This window comes from Colletotrichum chrysophilum (assembly GCF_026319265.1).
Source record: "Colletotrichum chrysophilum strain AFK26 chromosome Unknown scaffold_170, whole genome shotgun sequence".
In the NCBI taxonomy this organism is placed as follows: domain Eukaryota; kingdom Fungi; phylum Ascomycota; class Sordariomycetes; order Glomerellales; family Glomerellaceae; genus Colletotrichum; species Colletotrichum chrysophilum.
Genome location: NW_026517457.1, coordinates 50,365 through 65,558, shown reverse-complemented (window position 1 = coordinate 65,558; position 15,194 = coordinate 50,365). Strand labels below are relative to the sequence as shown.

Genomic DNA, 15,194 nt, shown 5'->3' with positions numbered 1-15,194 from the left:
GTGCGTGGTGTCGGCCCAAGCGAGCACGCGGATAACGCAGGCGTGCAAGCCGATCTTGTCTGGGAGATGATAGCGCCGACGTCAGTTGAAGGCGAAGTGAAGGCGAAGTGGGTGGGTTTTACAGGCTCGGAGGTGGTCTGGACCGCCAGAGGCCATGTGGTGTGGAATGACCGGCGATTCAAGGCCGACTTTTGCACTGGGATTTCCGGGCTTTGCGATCGGCCTTCTGTTTTAGCGCTGTTCTGCGGTAGAATTCGATGCGACAATGGGACAAGGGTTGCTCCGTGGTCTCTTGGGTGATGCTCATAGGTCTGTCGGCAGGCATCGCACCGGCGGACACTAGTACTGCGTGGAAGGCTTGAATTGGGATGGCGGCCGCCTGGTTCCTTGCCGCAAAGAGTCGCTCGCATTCATTACGACAAGGTGATTGATAACCGTCTCTCTTGTTCTGGTATTATCCTCGTGAGAGCGGTGTGAGTGGTTGGGACCTGCCAGTCACCCTACTTACCTACATTCAAGAGAAAGCAGTCTTATGATTTGATTACAGCATTTTTACCCACGGCATGAGACGCAACTCTTTAAGCTTCATGGCTTCATGTTCAAGGCAAAACATGGTGCTTACATATCAGTGTACAGACAAATTGGGGTCATGCTCGCTTGCCGGCCGAAACCCCTCACTGAGGTGGTGGGGGTCGTTGCAATCGCTCGTTACCTGCTGTGGGGTCGTTTCTGAACATGAGATTCGCAGGAAATGGTATCATCGGCCAGTCTTCCGATCTGGATCTGCCAAGAAAGGGCGCATTTCGACGGAAATCTTCACCAGCCATCATTCTAGCTCATTCTGATTAAGCTTCACAGCCGCTAATCATGTCACCTCAATCGTCTCGCCTGACCAACTACATCGCCTTCTCTAGGCAAGATGGCTCAACCCCGCAGATTGGCCATCTCGACCATGCTCAGCAAACTATCCAGCCCCTGGCCTTTCTCTCGGGCACTCCCGTGGAAAACTTGTACCAAGTCATCGAAGTGGGCACCCAAAACATCACGGCATCAATCGACCCTCCTATTCCGTTGAAGGATGTGAAGGTTCTCCCTCCAATTTCAGGCCGCGACGTCCTGGCAGTAGGCAAGAATTACATGGAGCACGCCAAAGAGTTCAACAGCTCAGGATACGATAGCTCTGATAAGGTCGATAAGCCCAGCCACCCTGTGATCTTCACCAAGCGCGCAACGTCCATCATTGCCGATGGCGAAGAGATCCTGCTGCACAAGGGTTTCACTGAGAGCGCCGATTATGAGGGTGAGATTGGTGTCATTGTCGGAAAGGCTGGGTTTCGCGTTAGTGAGGCGGATGCGTGGGACTATGTCTGGGGCTACACTATCATCAACGATTTGACGGCGAGAGAAAGACAGAGAGACCACAAACAATTCTACATCGGCAAGTCTCCCGACACGTTTTGTCCCATGGTAAGCAAACCCTGATTGGAGTACGTCTTGAGATATATAATTGACAGCTGTGTAGGGCCCTGTAGCAGTGCCCAGGGAAGACTTGCCGAAGACTCTTCGCATCCAGACTCATGTGAATGGAGAGCTGCGCCAGGATGCCACTACAGAGGACCTCATCTTTTCAATTCCCCATCTGATTAGCACATTGTCTGCTGGAACGACTCTACAACCTGGTGATGTCCTCGCCACGGGAACGGTGCGTGTACGTCTCTGCGTGTTGTCATACCTGTACTAACACCCAGGCCAGCCTGCAGGAGTTGGCATTGGACGTAATCCTCCAGTCTTTTTGTCGCCTGGAGATGAAATCGCAATCTCCATTGATGGCATTGGGAATTTGAAGAACAGAGTGGCAGACCATTCCGCAGCCAACACGACCATCGAGCGACTTTCTGCACAGTCAGCTCTCAAGCCCAACAACGCCGCAAGATCGATTCAAGGCAGATCAGGACTGACAAAGATCAACGAAAAGCCGTTAAACTATCAGAGAACGGGAGCCGGAAAACAAAACATTATCTTTGTTCACGGTCTTGGCTCCTCGAAAGAGTATTGGACACCCTTGACCATGACACTTGACCTGAAGGATGCATTCACGGCGCACATCTTCGACTTCGAAGGCCACGGCCTCAGCCCGACCCATCCGCTCAGCACCATCACCTTTGAGTCGTTGGTTGCTGATTTGCTTGGCATCTTCGAAGTTGCGGGGGTCTCTGCGCAATCTCCTGCCGTTTTGGTCGGCCACTCAATGGGATCCATCATTTCCGCCAAATTTGCCATCGAGTATCAGTCTCTTGTTAAAAAGCTTGTGCTCATGGGGCCGCCGCCTTTCCCTCTTCCGGGGATGATAGTCAAAACTCTTTCCACGACGATTGCCAAGGTCAGGAGCGAGGGGATGGACATCATCCTTAAATCTCCGTCGGGGCTTTCGGATCACACGATCAAAACTAATCCTCTCGCTGCTGCGGCGGTAAGATTGGGTTTCCTTGGTCAAGACCCCGAAGGGTATGCGAAGGCAACATCCGCTCTGGCCAATGCCACGGAGGGTTTGGCCCTTGAGAAACTGGCAGTCGAGACGCTGGTTATTTCTGGACAATATGAAGCAGTCTCGCCCGAGATCCGACAAAAGGCGTACGTTGAGAAGATCAGCAAAGCTAAGCAAATTGTACTGCCTGATGTGGGCCACTGGCATGTATTTGAGGATGTGCAAGGAGTCGTGCATAGTCTCCAAGACTTCTTGAAGTGAGAAATGCAAGGGACGACGATGACGTCGTCAAATTTCTGAAGATTGGCTGATAGCCCACCTCTATGCAGCTTTTTACCGAAGGATGAAACCTACTGGGACAACGCGCTCGTCAATGAGACCTTAGGCAGCAGAGTTAGACCGGTCATAACTTTCAGGACATGTCATGCTACACCGGGCGAATAGTGGGTTGCATGATGTGGCATCGCAAATCTTATCGCCTGCCATATTTGGTGGGCGGTGCGGGGTTGTCAACACTGTAAGATGCATATATATCTAGGTAGCACAACACAAGATGCATTCTTATTTTACTTCAGTGTCTGAAGTCGTAGCTCACCAAAATGCGTCTTGTTGGTGGTACAATGGTAGCGAAGGTGTCACTACTTCTTGTCACCAGTGCGGCTCTGGCTTCCTGCGCCAGTCAGGCCAAGACTGACCTGAACGCTGTCGCAGAGGAATACGACTACATCGTAATCGGCGGAGGAACAAGTGGGCTCGTCGTGGCTAACAGGCTGAGCGAGAACCCAGCCAGTGAGTACAATTTCAACTAACTTCTACCTAGTATTGTTTTGTTGTTTGCTTCGCTAGGGCGAACCTTCTAGCCGACTGGATTTGATGATTTAAGCTTCGGATGTCACTAACATCAGCAAAGAAACTGTCCTGGTCGTCGAGTACGGTGACTTTCCAAACACCATCAACGTTACTGTACCATACTTCACCACCTACGACCAGTCGGCTCGCCTCTATAATGTGACTTCGGTTCCTCAAGCCCATCTCGGAAACCGAACCTCGCGACTCCGTATCGGCGCTACTGTTGGCGGAGGATCAAGCGTTAATGGCATGGCCTGGGATCGAGGCTCAGTCGCCGACTATGATGCGTGGGAAGCACTGGGGAATCCTGGATGGGGCTGGAACAACATGCTGAAGTACTTTCGAAAGTCTTCAACATTTGCTCCTCCCTCCCAGGAATATGTTGACAAGTATGGTTACGACTGGAACCGAGATGCGTATGGAAATGGCCCCATCCAAGTTGGATTCCCTTCATGGCAGTGGCCTGCGGCTGGTACGTTTCTAGTCCAATGGAATATCAAGCATGGGACTATATAAACAGAAACTGACCAACCTGAAAGACCTGCAAGCTCGAGCCTGGGCCGAAGACATCAAAGTCCCAAGGTTAAAGGATGGATCCGATGGCGACAACGTCGGGATTGCTTGGTTATCTCAAAACTCCGGCGGGAAGAACGCCACGCGCTCGACATCTGAAACTGCATACTTTAACCCGGTCAGTGACCGCAGCAATCTTCATCTTCTTGTACGACACTACGGCGGTGTGATCAAGTTCGAAGGCAATGCGACGGCCGGAGTTGATGTTGCGAGCCGCGATGGAACAAGAACGCGATTTGTGAGATCGCGAAACGTGGTTCTTGCGGCTGGGGCCGTCAACACACCGCGGATTCTTCAACTTTCGGGAATTGGGCCCTCAAAGCTTTTGAAAGGCCTTGGCATCAACGTTACTGTTGATTCTCCTGGCGTTGGCGCCAACTTTCAGGACCATCCATCCGTCTACATGGTCTATGACTGTAAGTCATTTGCCCCCTTCTGACCAGCTTTGCATCCTGCCCGATTACTGACGATCTGGGTGAAGTTGCCAATGACACGTCTGTAAACCCAACATTGATGAACAACGCCACATTCTACAATCAGTCATGGGCTGAATATCTAGCCAATAAGACGGGACCTCACTCGCATGCTTGGGGGAACAAGGTGGTCTTCACATCGTTGCGAGATCTTGACTCGAGCAACTATCAGAACATTGCCGACGCTCTCAGCCAGCAAGAACCCTTACAACACTTGCCACAAGTGTACGCCGAGAACCCGGCATTAGTGAAAGGATTCGAACAACAAAGAGATGCTCTAAAAAAGCAGTTCTTGAACCCCAAAGCGGGGGTGGTAGAGATCACGTTTGGCGGCGCCGAGTCCGTCCCGGTGGCTCTTCAAAAGCCGTTGTCAAGAGGCACAATCGCTATCAATAGCACAAATCCGGACCCGTCAATCGCCCCCTTGGTCGACTTCAACACTATCTCCAATCCGATCGACAGCCTCATACTCATCCGAGCCGTAGCGAAGGCACGCGCGTTCATGTCCAGTCCCAGTGTAAAGTCTCTTGCTGCGGTTGAGATGATGCCTGGTCCAGGCGCCGCGAGCGATGCTGAGATTGAGGCAATTATGCGCCAGTCCTGGGTGTCCTCGAGTTTCGATCATCCTGCTGGAACAGCGGCTATGATGCCTAAGGAGTGGGGTGGCGTTGTTGATAGCAAGCTACGGGTGTATGGTGTGAAGGGGCTTTGGGTTGTAGACACGAGTGTCATGCCTATCTTGCCCGCAGCCCACACGCAGGCTACTGTGTACGCAGTAGCCGAGTATGCTGCCGACATCATCAAAGCCAACAGTAATATGACGGCGGTTTGAGGACCAGAAAATTCGGGATTGATGCACCAATGGCTGAAGCTCCACTTGGCGGAACAGGAGCGTGATTGGAAATCATATTGGTTGAAAGTACAGCGGCAATGCATTGTAACAGAAGCGATCCGTGAAGATATAGCGACATCGGATTTGCTCCGACGGTATTCGTGCGACCGCTTGCAGTTTGTGTGCTCGAGTAACGATGGCGTGTTCGGTGCCTTGTGATTGCGTGCGGCATGCCTTATCAACACCAATAACGATGCTGTGTCAGCATCAACGGTTGGTAATATGTCGGATTCTTCAGCAGCGCAACTGTCAAAAACGACTTAGATGATTACCATTATCCTCATCATCGATAGAAGCAAACTTACTCGTCATCAATCGAGTTCTTCACTTAACTTCATTTAGTTAAACGACGCAACGTTGCTACAGGTGTCTAAAATGACGTCCACTTTATCACAAGATCCCATCTCTTCTGTTGACCCTCGGAGGCTCGAAGACGTTTGCAAAAAGTACGCTGAGGAGGCCAAGAAACGTTTGAGGCCTGAGGGCGCTTCTCAGTTTCTTCCCCTCAATGAAGCTCCGGAGGGGCGACTTCATTCACTACTCGATGATCCTTGGGCAGACCACGCAACTCTAAACGCAAAACCATCGCCTATTCTGAAGGAGAAAGTCATTCGATTCTTCGTCCTTGGTGCAGGCTTTGGAGGATTGGTCTATGCAGTGCGCCTTATCGAATCCGGCGTTGCAACTGCAGACGAGATCCGACTGGTCGATGCCGCTGGTGGATTCGGTGGTACTTGGTACTGGCATCGTTATCCTGGACTTCACTGCGATCTCGAGAGCTACTGCTATCTACCTTTGCTCGAGGAGACCGGCTACATCCCATCGAAGAAATACGCGCCAGCTGCCGAAATTCGTCAACATGCTGAGCGCATTGCTTCTCGATGGAAGCTGGACGACAAGACTCTTTTCCGATCAGACGTAAAGAGCCTAGATTGGGATGACGACAAGGAGCTTTGGAATATCAATCTTTCCGAGAGAAGAGGTCCAGGCTCAGATACCATTCAGCACCAGGCTCAAGCGCAATATGTCTACCTGGCTGCCGGCGTTCTCACCAAACCACAAGTACCCAAAGTTCCTGGCCTTTTGTCATTCAAGGGCGACATATTTCACACGTCCAGATGGAATTACGATGTCACGGGTGGATCTCAGGAAGACCAGTCCCTCATCAACCTGCAAGACAAGAAGGTGGCAATTGTCGGTACCGCGGCAACGGCCATAGGAGCAGTTCCCGCGCTGGCGAAGTACGCCAAGGAGCTTTATGTCATTCAACGAACGCCGGCCTATGTCAAGCAACGAGGCCAGCAAACGACGGATCCCGACACTTTCAAAGCTACTATCGCAAACAAGAAGGGTTGGCAGTTTGAGCGACAAATCAACTTGAACCGGCACATGACAAACGCCGTGCTGCCTGGTCAGCCCAACCTCGTCAATGATGGCTGGACTGATATGCCTGCTTATTCTGCGGTGATGGGGTCTCCGGCCCATGGGATTGTGAACCCAACACCGGAAGATGAAGAGCGGAGAGCCACTTGGTTTCATGCCTTAGATCTGCCACACATGGAGGCAGTCCGCGCTCGCGTCAGCAACATTGTGAAGGCCAAGGAGACTGCTGAGAAGTTGAAGCCCTGGTACCCCTCGTGGTGTAAGCGCCCGACATTCAGCGACGAATATCTGCAATCCTTCAACAACCCGAATGTCCATCTCGTCGACACGGATGGGAAGGGGCCATCTCATGCCACAGAAACGAGCATCGTAGTTGGAGACGAGGAGTACCCAGTTGACATTATTATTTTCAGCACCGGCTACTCCGTCGCTGGTGGCCGCACGGGAGGCAGCCCGGCTGGAAGGGTTGGTGTCCAAGTCCTGGGACGTAACGGGATCTCTATGGATGATAAATGGCGACGCAATGGGCCTGCCACCCTCCACGGATACGCTACCAACGAATTTCCCAATCTCTTCTTCTCTGGAACAGCACAAGGCACTATCACAGGGAATAATGTATTCATGTTGGGTCTCATTGCTCGACATGTCACATACATGATATCCGAAGCCGAGCGCCGTGTCGGCTCTGGTAAGAGAGCTATCGTGGAAGTGACTACAGAGGCAGAGGAGCAGCACAGTCAAGAGGTTGCCAAGCGAGCACCCTTCTTCTCCTCACTTTCTGGATGCACGCCAGGATACTTTAACGGACACGGACAGGCAGCTTCAGAGGATCCTGAGGAGAAGAAGAAGCAAGCACGAGGAGTTGTGTGGGCTGAAGGTACTGTCTCTTTCTTGGACTATATTGGAAAGTGGAGGAATGACGGCAAGCTGAGAGGTCTCTCGGTGACAGCAAGACCTACCATCACTTCGAACGAAGGTGGCAGGTTGTCCAAGCTCTGATGGAGATGTTGGATGCGAAATGTGATGATCAGAAATATGATTCATAATTGTACGTGAATGAGATGCCTTCAATAAACATGCATACATCCAACTTAGTGACATAATTCATCCTCACTTGAACTGAGATTCTCGTCGATGAGTTGTGCAACCCAGGTGTGCACTTAACTTGAGGTGACCAAAACAGTGATGTCAACGCTTATTCAACTGATCTATCGAACTCGACTCGAAATATCAATCACTTGCTTTCAATGTGTCTGTTCACCGGTCGGGGTGCCCCCAAGTTCTCTCGCAATGTTCTACCCTCATATTCTTCCCTGAAAAGACCCCGCTTCACCAATTCAGGGATGACATGTTCGGAAAACTCCCTCAACCCGTCAATCAGACACGGCTGAATGACTGCAAAACCATCAGTCGCATCTTGCTCTAGCCATGCCTGAAGGTCATCAGCGATAGACTGCGTCGTTCCAACCAACGGCCGATGTCCTAGTCCAATGGAACATCGCTCCGCTGTCTGTCGTATCGTGAGATTGTTGGCCTTCGCGAATGATGCGATCGCCGCCGAACGACCCTGTGAAAATGTCGCCGACCACGACTCTGGGAAAGGCGAGTCAGTATCGATATCTCCAAAGTCGATTCCGAGATTTTTGACGGCGACTTCGATAGGCCATAGCGAAGTCACTTCTTGCAACTTCTTCTCCGCCTCATCTTGTGTTGCTCCCCAAATGACGGCCACGCCAGTAAGAATGACGAGGTGATTTGGGTTTCGTCCAGCGGCTTTGGCTGCATCCTTCAGCGCGCGATATGTCTTCTGCCCATCAGAGATGGAATAGTTGGCGCAGTAAATCAAGTCGGCTGTGGAGCCACCGAAAGCTATTCCTTCAGCAGATGTTCCAGCTTGCGCGATAACCGGGTGACCCTGAATCGGACGCTCAACCTTCAAGGGCTGGTTGATTCTATACAGTCCATCGTCAATATTAGGCCAATGAACCTTGTTCAGATCGACGTAGATGCCCGTCTCTTTATTTCTGATGAGGGCGTCATCTTCGAAGCTGTCCCAGAGCGTTTGGACAGCAGTCAAGAATGATCTTGCGCGGTTGTACTTTGCAGCACTGTCTTTCGTTTCTTCGACAGGAACGCCCAGATTTGCAGAACCCGGTCCTGGAGTAGTGACGACGTTCCATCCTGCTCTTCCGTGACTTATATGATCAAGGCTAGCGAGCTGTCTTGCGACGTGAGTCGGCTCATTGTCGCTGACGCTCGCTGTATAGACAAGACCAATGTGCTTCGTTCTTGCTGCGATTGCGGAGAACAAAGTGGCAGGCTCAAAGCCGCTTACACTCCATAGATGCTTCGCGAGATCTCCGGTCGGGAAAGATGCACCATCGGCAAGGAACAAAGTATCAAACTTGGCGCTTTCTGCAAGCTGTGCGTAAGAGATGTAGTATTCGACATCGAGGCTCTCATGCGCGTGCATGTCCGGGTGCCGCCATATTTGTGTTTGAGCTCCGGAGTAGATGAAGGCGGCTAGCCGAAGTCTCTTCTTCTCAGCAGTGGACATGGTTGTATACTTTCGGCCTTGATGAGTCGACCGAATTGTGTAGAAAATGGTCAAGTAATGGATGAGTTGATGTTTCTGTTTGGCAATGCTTCTTGTGAATTAGGGTAGTGGAGCTTGTACATCTTGTTCGAAGTCCAAGGTATGGTCTCAGACAAGCCAGATGCAACTGTCGGCCTTGAGTTCGTTCGTCCATGAGTAAAAGCACGTCTTGAGAAGCATCGCTGACGTTACTGGCACGCCATCGAATCCCATATGACACGGCACTGATAAGCATGGGTTTCCATCACCAGGAAACGCATGAATGCCGTTCTCATTGGCTACGGGGACTGTCCGACAATTCTGATATGATCAACGTTAAAGAATACGCCGAACTGGCGCAAAACACCATGCTTTTCGCGCATATCGGCCTGCAACCGATTTCGGACTATGTTGTCCTCGAAAAGTTCTGTTATTCCCGCGGGAGCTCCCCGACGTATGCGATGGTGTTGATATCCTTCATGCATGTCTCCTCATCACGCCATTGTTACTGCGAATTCGCAAGATTTCTGGGTGCGCGTCTCATGTTGTCGCGGAGATAGCACTCGGACAATAGCTCTTGAGACCGCAGCTAGGTATTCAGCCTTCTAGCTTATGAATTTTGATGTGTGCTTCATGAGAGCCCGAAAATATTGTTGGTAGTAGGAAGATAAGCCAAATGTGCTCGCTTCAAGCTTGGCGTAGAAAGGATGTCCCGAAAGCGCGATCATAGGCCTGCAGCACGAGATTAGCTCCCAGTCAAATTGTATGCTACCAGGATGGCCTTTATTTCAACGTATAAGCTGCAATAAGACTGATGTAGAGCCGAGACGGTCTCTCCTTTGGCCAAATTCTGGTGACTACGACGTTCAAAATGGCCAACACGGCAGTCGCCAAAGACAACACCAGTGCAGAGAATGATCGCTCCAGTTCCAACCTCGACAAGGACCCTTACGCTGACGAATCAATCTTGGAAATTGGAAAGACGGTGCCCATAACACATGCAGATCTCGCCAGTCTCGAAGATGTCTCTCGGGATCTCCGAAAAGACCCGGAAGCTCGAGCAGCGTTTCTTGCGACATTCACCGCCGACGAAGAAAAAGCTATTATGAACAAAGTTGACAGAAGATTCTTGTAAGCCTTTGGTATTGGGTGGCATGTAACTGCCAGGATGAATGGCTAGCTCACTGTCAATAGCGTCCTCATAGGCATCATGTTCATGGTCAAGAATATCGACTTCGGAAACATTAGCATCATCAAAACAATGCAGGCTGGTTCGGATTCCAACATAATAACGGAACTGAACATGACACCTGACGACTACAATTGGGTTGCTACCATTCAAGGAGTCAGTTCCCAAACCTTGGGCATGAACCCTTGGCTAATATGGATCTAACAGATTCCCTACATCATCTTCGAATTGCCCAGCAACCTCCTCCTCAAGTACATGACGCCTCACGCCTGGGAATCCCGCATATTTCTCACGTGGGGCATAGTCACGGCGTGCTGCGGCGCAGTAAACACCAAGTCACAGATACTAGCTCTGCGGTTTCTCGTAGGCATGTTCGAAGCTGGCATGTTCCCGGGAGTTATCACGACTCTCAGCTATTGGTACCGTACGGATGAAGTTGGTCGGCCCCTGCTGTGGTACTTCGCCATCTCCAACCTCTCAAACATTGTGGGAAGTCTTGTTTGCTATGGGGCAAGCTTCATGAATGGGATGCAAAACCTGAGTGGCTGGAGATGGGCCTTCATTCTGGAGGGCGTCGCCACCGTCTTGTTTGCAGGCGTCATTTTCTGGGTGCTTCCAGATTTCCCGAAAAGCCCGAGAAGCAATTCGTGGCTCACTCCACGCGAACAGCAGTTTCTTGAGGCTAGACTCCCCTCTAGTGCCCCTGCAACAGCAGACAAGAGCTGGGATACCAGGGAGGCATGGATAGCCTTCAAAGCACCGACAACTTGGGCGTTCCTACTGGACCAGACGCTCATGAACCTCGCTACATATGCATTGAGCTGGTATCTACCAACGATCATAGCCAGCCTGGGGTTCGCCAAGCTGCCAAACAGTTTGCTTCTCAATATTCCACCCGCGGCTGCTGGCATTTTCGCCATGTTGATCTGCGTTCTGATCACCTCTCGTGCATGGGCGCCACGACCGCTGATGTGTATTTGCACCGTCCTCGGAACAATTGTCTGCTTTATTTTGTTCTTTTCTGTCTCCGGTAAAGCAGGGCTCTACGCTGCGTGTATACTGTCACAATTCTTCTCAAGCTCTTATTATGTGCCGTATTGGTCGTGGCGAACGTCCATCATGGCCGGCTCGACAGGTGCAAGCTTTGCTATCGGTCTGCAGAGCAGTGTTGCGCAGCTTGGTGCGGCGATAGGGCCGCAATTCTTCCAGTCGAAGTGGGCGTACAATCGCTACAGGAACAGCTTCTTCATCGGGTTTGCGATCACGTTGGCTGCGTTGGCTACCAACCTTTGGACGTGGTGGCTGACGAGGAGAATAGAGCAGAGGGTAGTCGAAGTTCGGAAGGATACTCTGAGGGCAAGGCGGGAAGGAAGAGCTTACGACGGACGAATCGACATCGATATCATGGATAGTAAGAAGATGAAGAACCATGAGTGGATTTAGGCCGAACATCCTGTTATTGGAGTGGGACACATTGACAGGCAAAGAATCATGAGGGAAAATGTACCTCGAAATTGCCAGTAGAGCTTAGTTAGCTTGGCGATGTGTTGAAATGATGGGCCAAGAACTAACCTGGTCGAGGCATTCTGGGAGATAGCAACTGTACATATCAATTCTTGACCATCTGTGCGACAATCACCTTACGTGAGCAATACTATTAATTGGGCTGAACCAAGCATAACGAGTTGTAATGGCGGCTTCTAGGCCCCGGCTAAATTCAGAGGAGGTACCTGAGGATACATTTCAATCGATCAAGCTAAGGCGAGGTTGCCCAATGAGAATGTAGATCCATTCCGTTGAGACTGACCGCGTTTCTGTCCAGAGCACAGTTGTGCGCTTTCCGCCAGCACGATTTCTGGCAATTGATGCAGGTGTCAGACAACGCATATGCAGTAGCCGCCGACATCGGTAATTTGCTCTGTCCTTGGTGCATGATCCATACAAGGTCGAAGATGAAGGCCATCCGGTCAATGATTATGCTTCTGGAAGCGATTATGCCTGAGAAGACTGAGAATATCAGGGAATCGCACCTGTAATCGACCGTATAAAACCATACCCAGATGCTGATATTGCGGACAGGCTCTCATGTTCTTTACTTGTGCCAATAATCCTGTCGTTTCAAGGCTGTTCTGTCGCCAGACCACCGTCATGTGAATTCAGAAGTGCTTGAGCATTCTCAATCCACCATGGAGCATTAGGACCAAATGTGTGAGAGGTCTACAACGTTGTGATGGAGTAGGAATCACCGTGTGTACGGCAAAGCCCGGCACGGAATTCTCCATCAATCTCCCGTAACAGTGGGTGGCGGCTGATCTGAATCGTGGATCTGACTGAATACCAAGGCTCGGACTTCGATGCTCCGTCGAGGCTTTGCTTCTGACGATGCCAAAGGGTGACGAAACGAGGCATGTGGGCACCCTAGAGCCTGATTTAGTATGCTAGCCTTTGAGTGAGAGATTTAGACTTACGTTGGGCACTAATGCTTCGGTCGGAATCGAACATCTTGATCAACAACACTTCTTCCGGTCGTTGTTCGCCGAGGTAGTACCATCTCTGCCCATCGCGATGGTGCGCGTAGAGATTAGAGCCTTTGAACTTTCTCCGGACGTGATCGCATTCAATCAGATCCTCGTCGAGAACTGACGTGGAGTCACAGCATGCCAGCGGATAATCTTGGACGGAGTTTCCGATCGGCCGCCATACACTATTTTGATCCATCCCATCAGCATGGCAGGACGTTGGTGGCGTCAAGGACGATAACGAGGACTTACTTGATTAGCCTCACCCTGCCTTGCAATAGAAATGGTGCATCATCTGGCAAGTGAAGTAGCACCCGGTGAAGAACTCCTGATGCGCTCTGATCTGGAAGAAGGACGTTAGCTTGCTGGAGACCGAACGATCGCGATCATAAATGCATCGTGGCACTTACCTACGTGGACTGTTGGTGAGGGTCGTAGCCACGTAGCCAAGTCGTTCATGTCCAACTCATTGTCCTCCCTCTCTCGTGGTGCCCCGGCATCGCGCAACTTGGGCGGGTTCATCGCGTCAGTGAAAAATGAGGCCAACAGCGCGAGACTAGAAGCTCACCCTCCAATCAAAAATGAAAACCCTATCGTCAGAATTTCCCACCAATTTCAGGAGATTCTCAACTTCCGGCAAATATTCGTTCCTGATCAAGCTCTGGTCTCCGAAGGACTGTGCTTTGAGCCTGCTTGGAGAAGTCTCTACTTGGAATCCATGTGAGTCCAGTGAGAAGTCGTCGACCCGGTCTCGGATATCAACGAATGTTTGCGTTTTCTTCTCGAATTCAAGATTTGTTGAGCGCGCATCCTGGTCACTTTCGTGGATTGGAACGAAGAGTTGGAAGGGTTTCTCTTGTTGGTACAGCGGTAGCCGTTGAAGATAGTCAAGCTCCGCATCGACAGTTCCGCAAGCCATCGTGCAGTAGCGTGATTCAATGATGGAATGAAAACTGGGTAATGGAAGCCAAATGCGTCAAATTTGAACACGAGAACTTCAGGAAAATTTATCCTATCAGACGAACCTATGTCTTAGAAGGCATGGTGGTGCGCGGATGTTTCCCTTGCAGGAAAAAATGCTACTTAGCGGTACTTCAGTAACACGTGGCTTGCAGCACCATACCGATCGGCCCAGCCTAGGCCCGTACCCCTTGAAGCCTAAGGCCGTCAGGCTCCTTCTTATATCTCTAGGTACTTTTGCACATTCAGGGAAGAAAATGTCTGCTGACCTCGACGAACATTGTAATTCGTTCGAATCGGCTTCTTAACGCTTCTTACGTTTCTCGTGATCATCCACGATGCAAGAACTCCCGGAACAAATCAGCGGCAACTCATCGCAGTCCTCAGCAGCATCCAGCAAAAAGCCCCCGTCTCTGCCAGCTTGGGCTCTCGCTGCCACAGAGAGCTCGAAGCACCTGTCTCAGCCGTGGAAGACTCACTACGGGGCGGAGCCCGACGATCCAAACTTCGCAGCTGAGAGGGATCTAGTTGCCCATTATGACAGGAAAACAAAAGTTTGCTTTAGCGAGGGTTCAATGGCTGCATGACACCCGCTGTTTTTGTAAGACATGCCCAATCCTTGACACCGAGTCTTTGGATCTCCGCCTTGATTGAGAACGGTAGCTCACAATGCGCCGCTCCTCCAGACCGCTCGCGTAAAATCCCAGACCTTACATACGTTATGGGTGAACAGTTAGCCTGGGCACTACAACCGTTTTCCCGCCAGCTGCACAGCTGAAAAGAAAATTGCTCATCTACGTTTATATGATTTACGACCTTGGCGTCGTTGTCAGTTGTTGATTGGATTCGCCCCAGTTTGAGCCACGTAGCAGAGGATTCTCTTTCAGGGCTGGCTCTCTTGCAGGGATCGCCACGGGTAGAGGAGTGTTGTTGATTACAAAGAACCCATTCCAAAAGGTCATAACAACCAGGAGTGACTGATATCGGTCAATGGATGCCGTAAATGCTGTAAGCGGGAACATAGAATTAACTGGCCTTTTTTCTGATTTGCCGCTGGAACTCAATGCATGTCGACTGGTGAAGGTGAAAATCGGTGATAGACGTCAACGCACTAGATAGACAGTAGAACGGGCTCTTATTAAACAAGCTCAACTAATGAGAGGCGTTCTGAAGTAGCACAACAGGTAGAACGTGGGACGCAGGATCTGATTATAAATACCTTATAGAAGAAAAGGAGACACACACAACAAGCGAAATTCCTGAGGAAGCAATCCATCCACCTAGAATCCAGAGATC

General features: G+C 50.8%; 6 protein-coding genes across 6 annotated transcripts; 5 read left to right on the top strand and 1 right to left on the bottom strand.

The window, feature by feature from the left end:
* Positions 1 to 867: 867 nt before the first annotated feature.
* On the top strand, positions 868 to 2,746 carry COL26b_012292 (uncharacterized protein; the record flags this gene model as incomplete). The annotated part of the gene is made up of 3 exons (XM_053184937.1): positions 868 to 1,467; positions 1,523 to 1,702; positions 1,754 to 2,746. The coding sequence occupies 3 exons, from the start codon at positions 868 to 870 to the stop codon at positions 2,744 to 2,746; spliced, it is 1,773 nt and encodes a 590-aa protein (XP_053031128.1).
* A 338-nt stretch (positions 2,747 to 3,084) lies between these two features.
* COL26b_012291 (uncharacterized protein) lies at positions 3,085 to 5,212 on the top strand (the record flags this gene model as incomplete). The annotated part of the gene is made up of 4 exons (XM_053184936.1): positions 3,085 to 3,274; positions 3,396 to 3,806; positions 3,874 to 4,323; positions 4,389 to 5,212. The coding sequence occupies 4 exons, from the start codon at positions 3,085 to 3,087 to the stop codon at positions 5,210 to 5,212; spliced, it is 1,875 nt and encodes a 624-aa protein (XP_053031127.1).
* A 435-nt stretch (positions 5,213 to 5,647) lies between these two features.
* On the top strand, positions 5,648 to 7,654 carry COL26b_012290 (uncharacterized protein; the record flags this gene model as incomplete). Its single annotated transcript, XM_053184935.1, has 1 exon — positions 5,648 to 7,654. The coding sequence occupies one exon, from the start codon at positions 5,648 to 5,650 to the stop codon at positions 7,652 to 7,654; it is 2,007 nt and encodes a 668-aa protein (XP_053031126.1).
* A 483-nt stretch (positions 7,655 to 8,137) lies between these two features.
* COL26b_012289 (uncharacterized protein) lies at positions 8,138 to 9,212 on the bottom strand (the record flags this gene model as incomplete). Its single annotated transcript, XM_053184934.1, has 2 exons — positions 8,138 to 8,189; positions 8,242 to 9,212. The coding sequence occupies 2 exons, from the start codon at positions 9,210 to 9,212 to the stop codon at positions 8,138 to 8,140; spliced, it is 1,023 nt and encodes a 340-aa protein (XP_053031125.1).
* An 889-nt stretch (positions 9,213 to 10,101) lies between these two features.
* Positions 10,102 to 10,853, top strand: COL26b_012288 (uncharacterized protein; the record flags this gene model as incomplete). Its single annotated transcript, XM_053184933.1, has 4 exons — positions 10,102 to 10,361; positions 10,425 to 10,575; positions 10,627 to 10,743; positions 10,833 to 10,853. 4 exons carry the CDS (start codon positions 10,102 to 10,104, stop codon positions 10,851 to 10,853), a joined length of 549 nt encoding a protein of 182 aa, XP_053031124.1.
* Positions 10,854 to 11,538: 685 nt separating this feature from the next.
* On the top strand, positions 11,539 to 11,862 carry COL26b_012287 (uncharacterized protein; the record flags this gene model as incomplete). Its single annotated transcript, XM_053184932.1, is given in 2 exon segments — positions 11,539 to 11,599; positions 11,612 to 11,862. The coding sequence occupies 2 exon segments, from the start codon at positions 11,539 to 11,541 to the stop codon at positions 11,860 to 11,862; spliced, it is 312 nt and encodes a 103-aa protein (XP_053031123.1).
* Between the last annotated feature and the right edge of the window lie 3,332 nt (positions 11,863 to 15,194).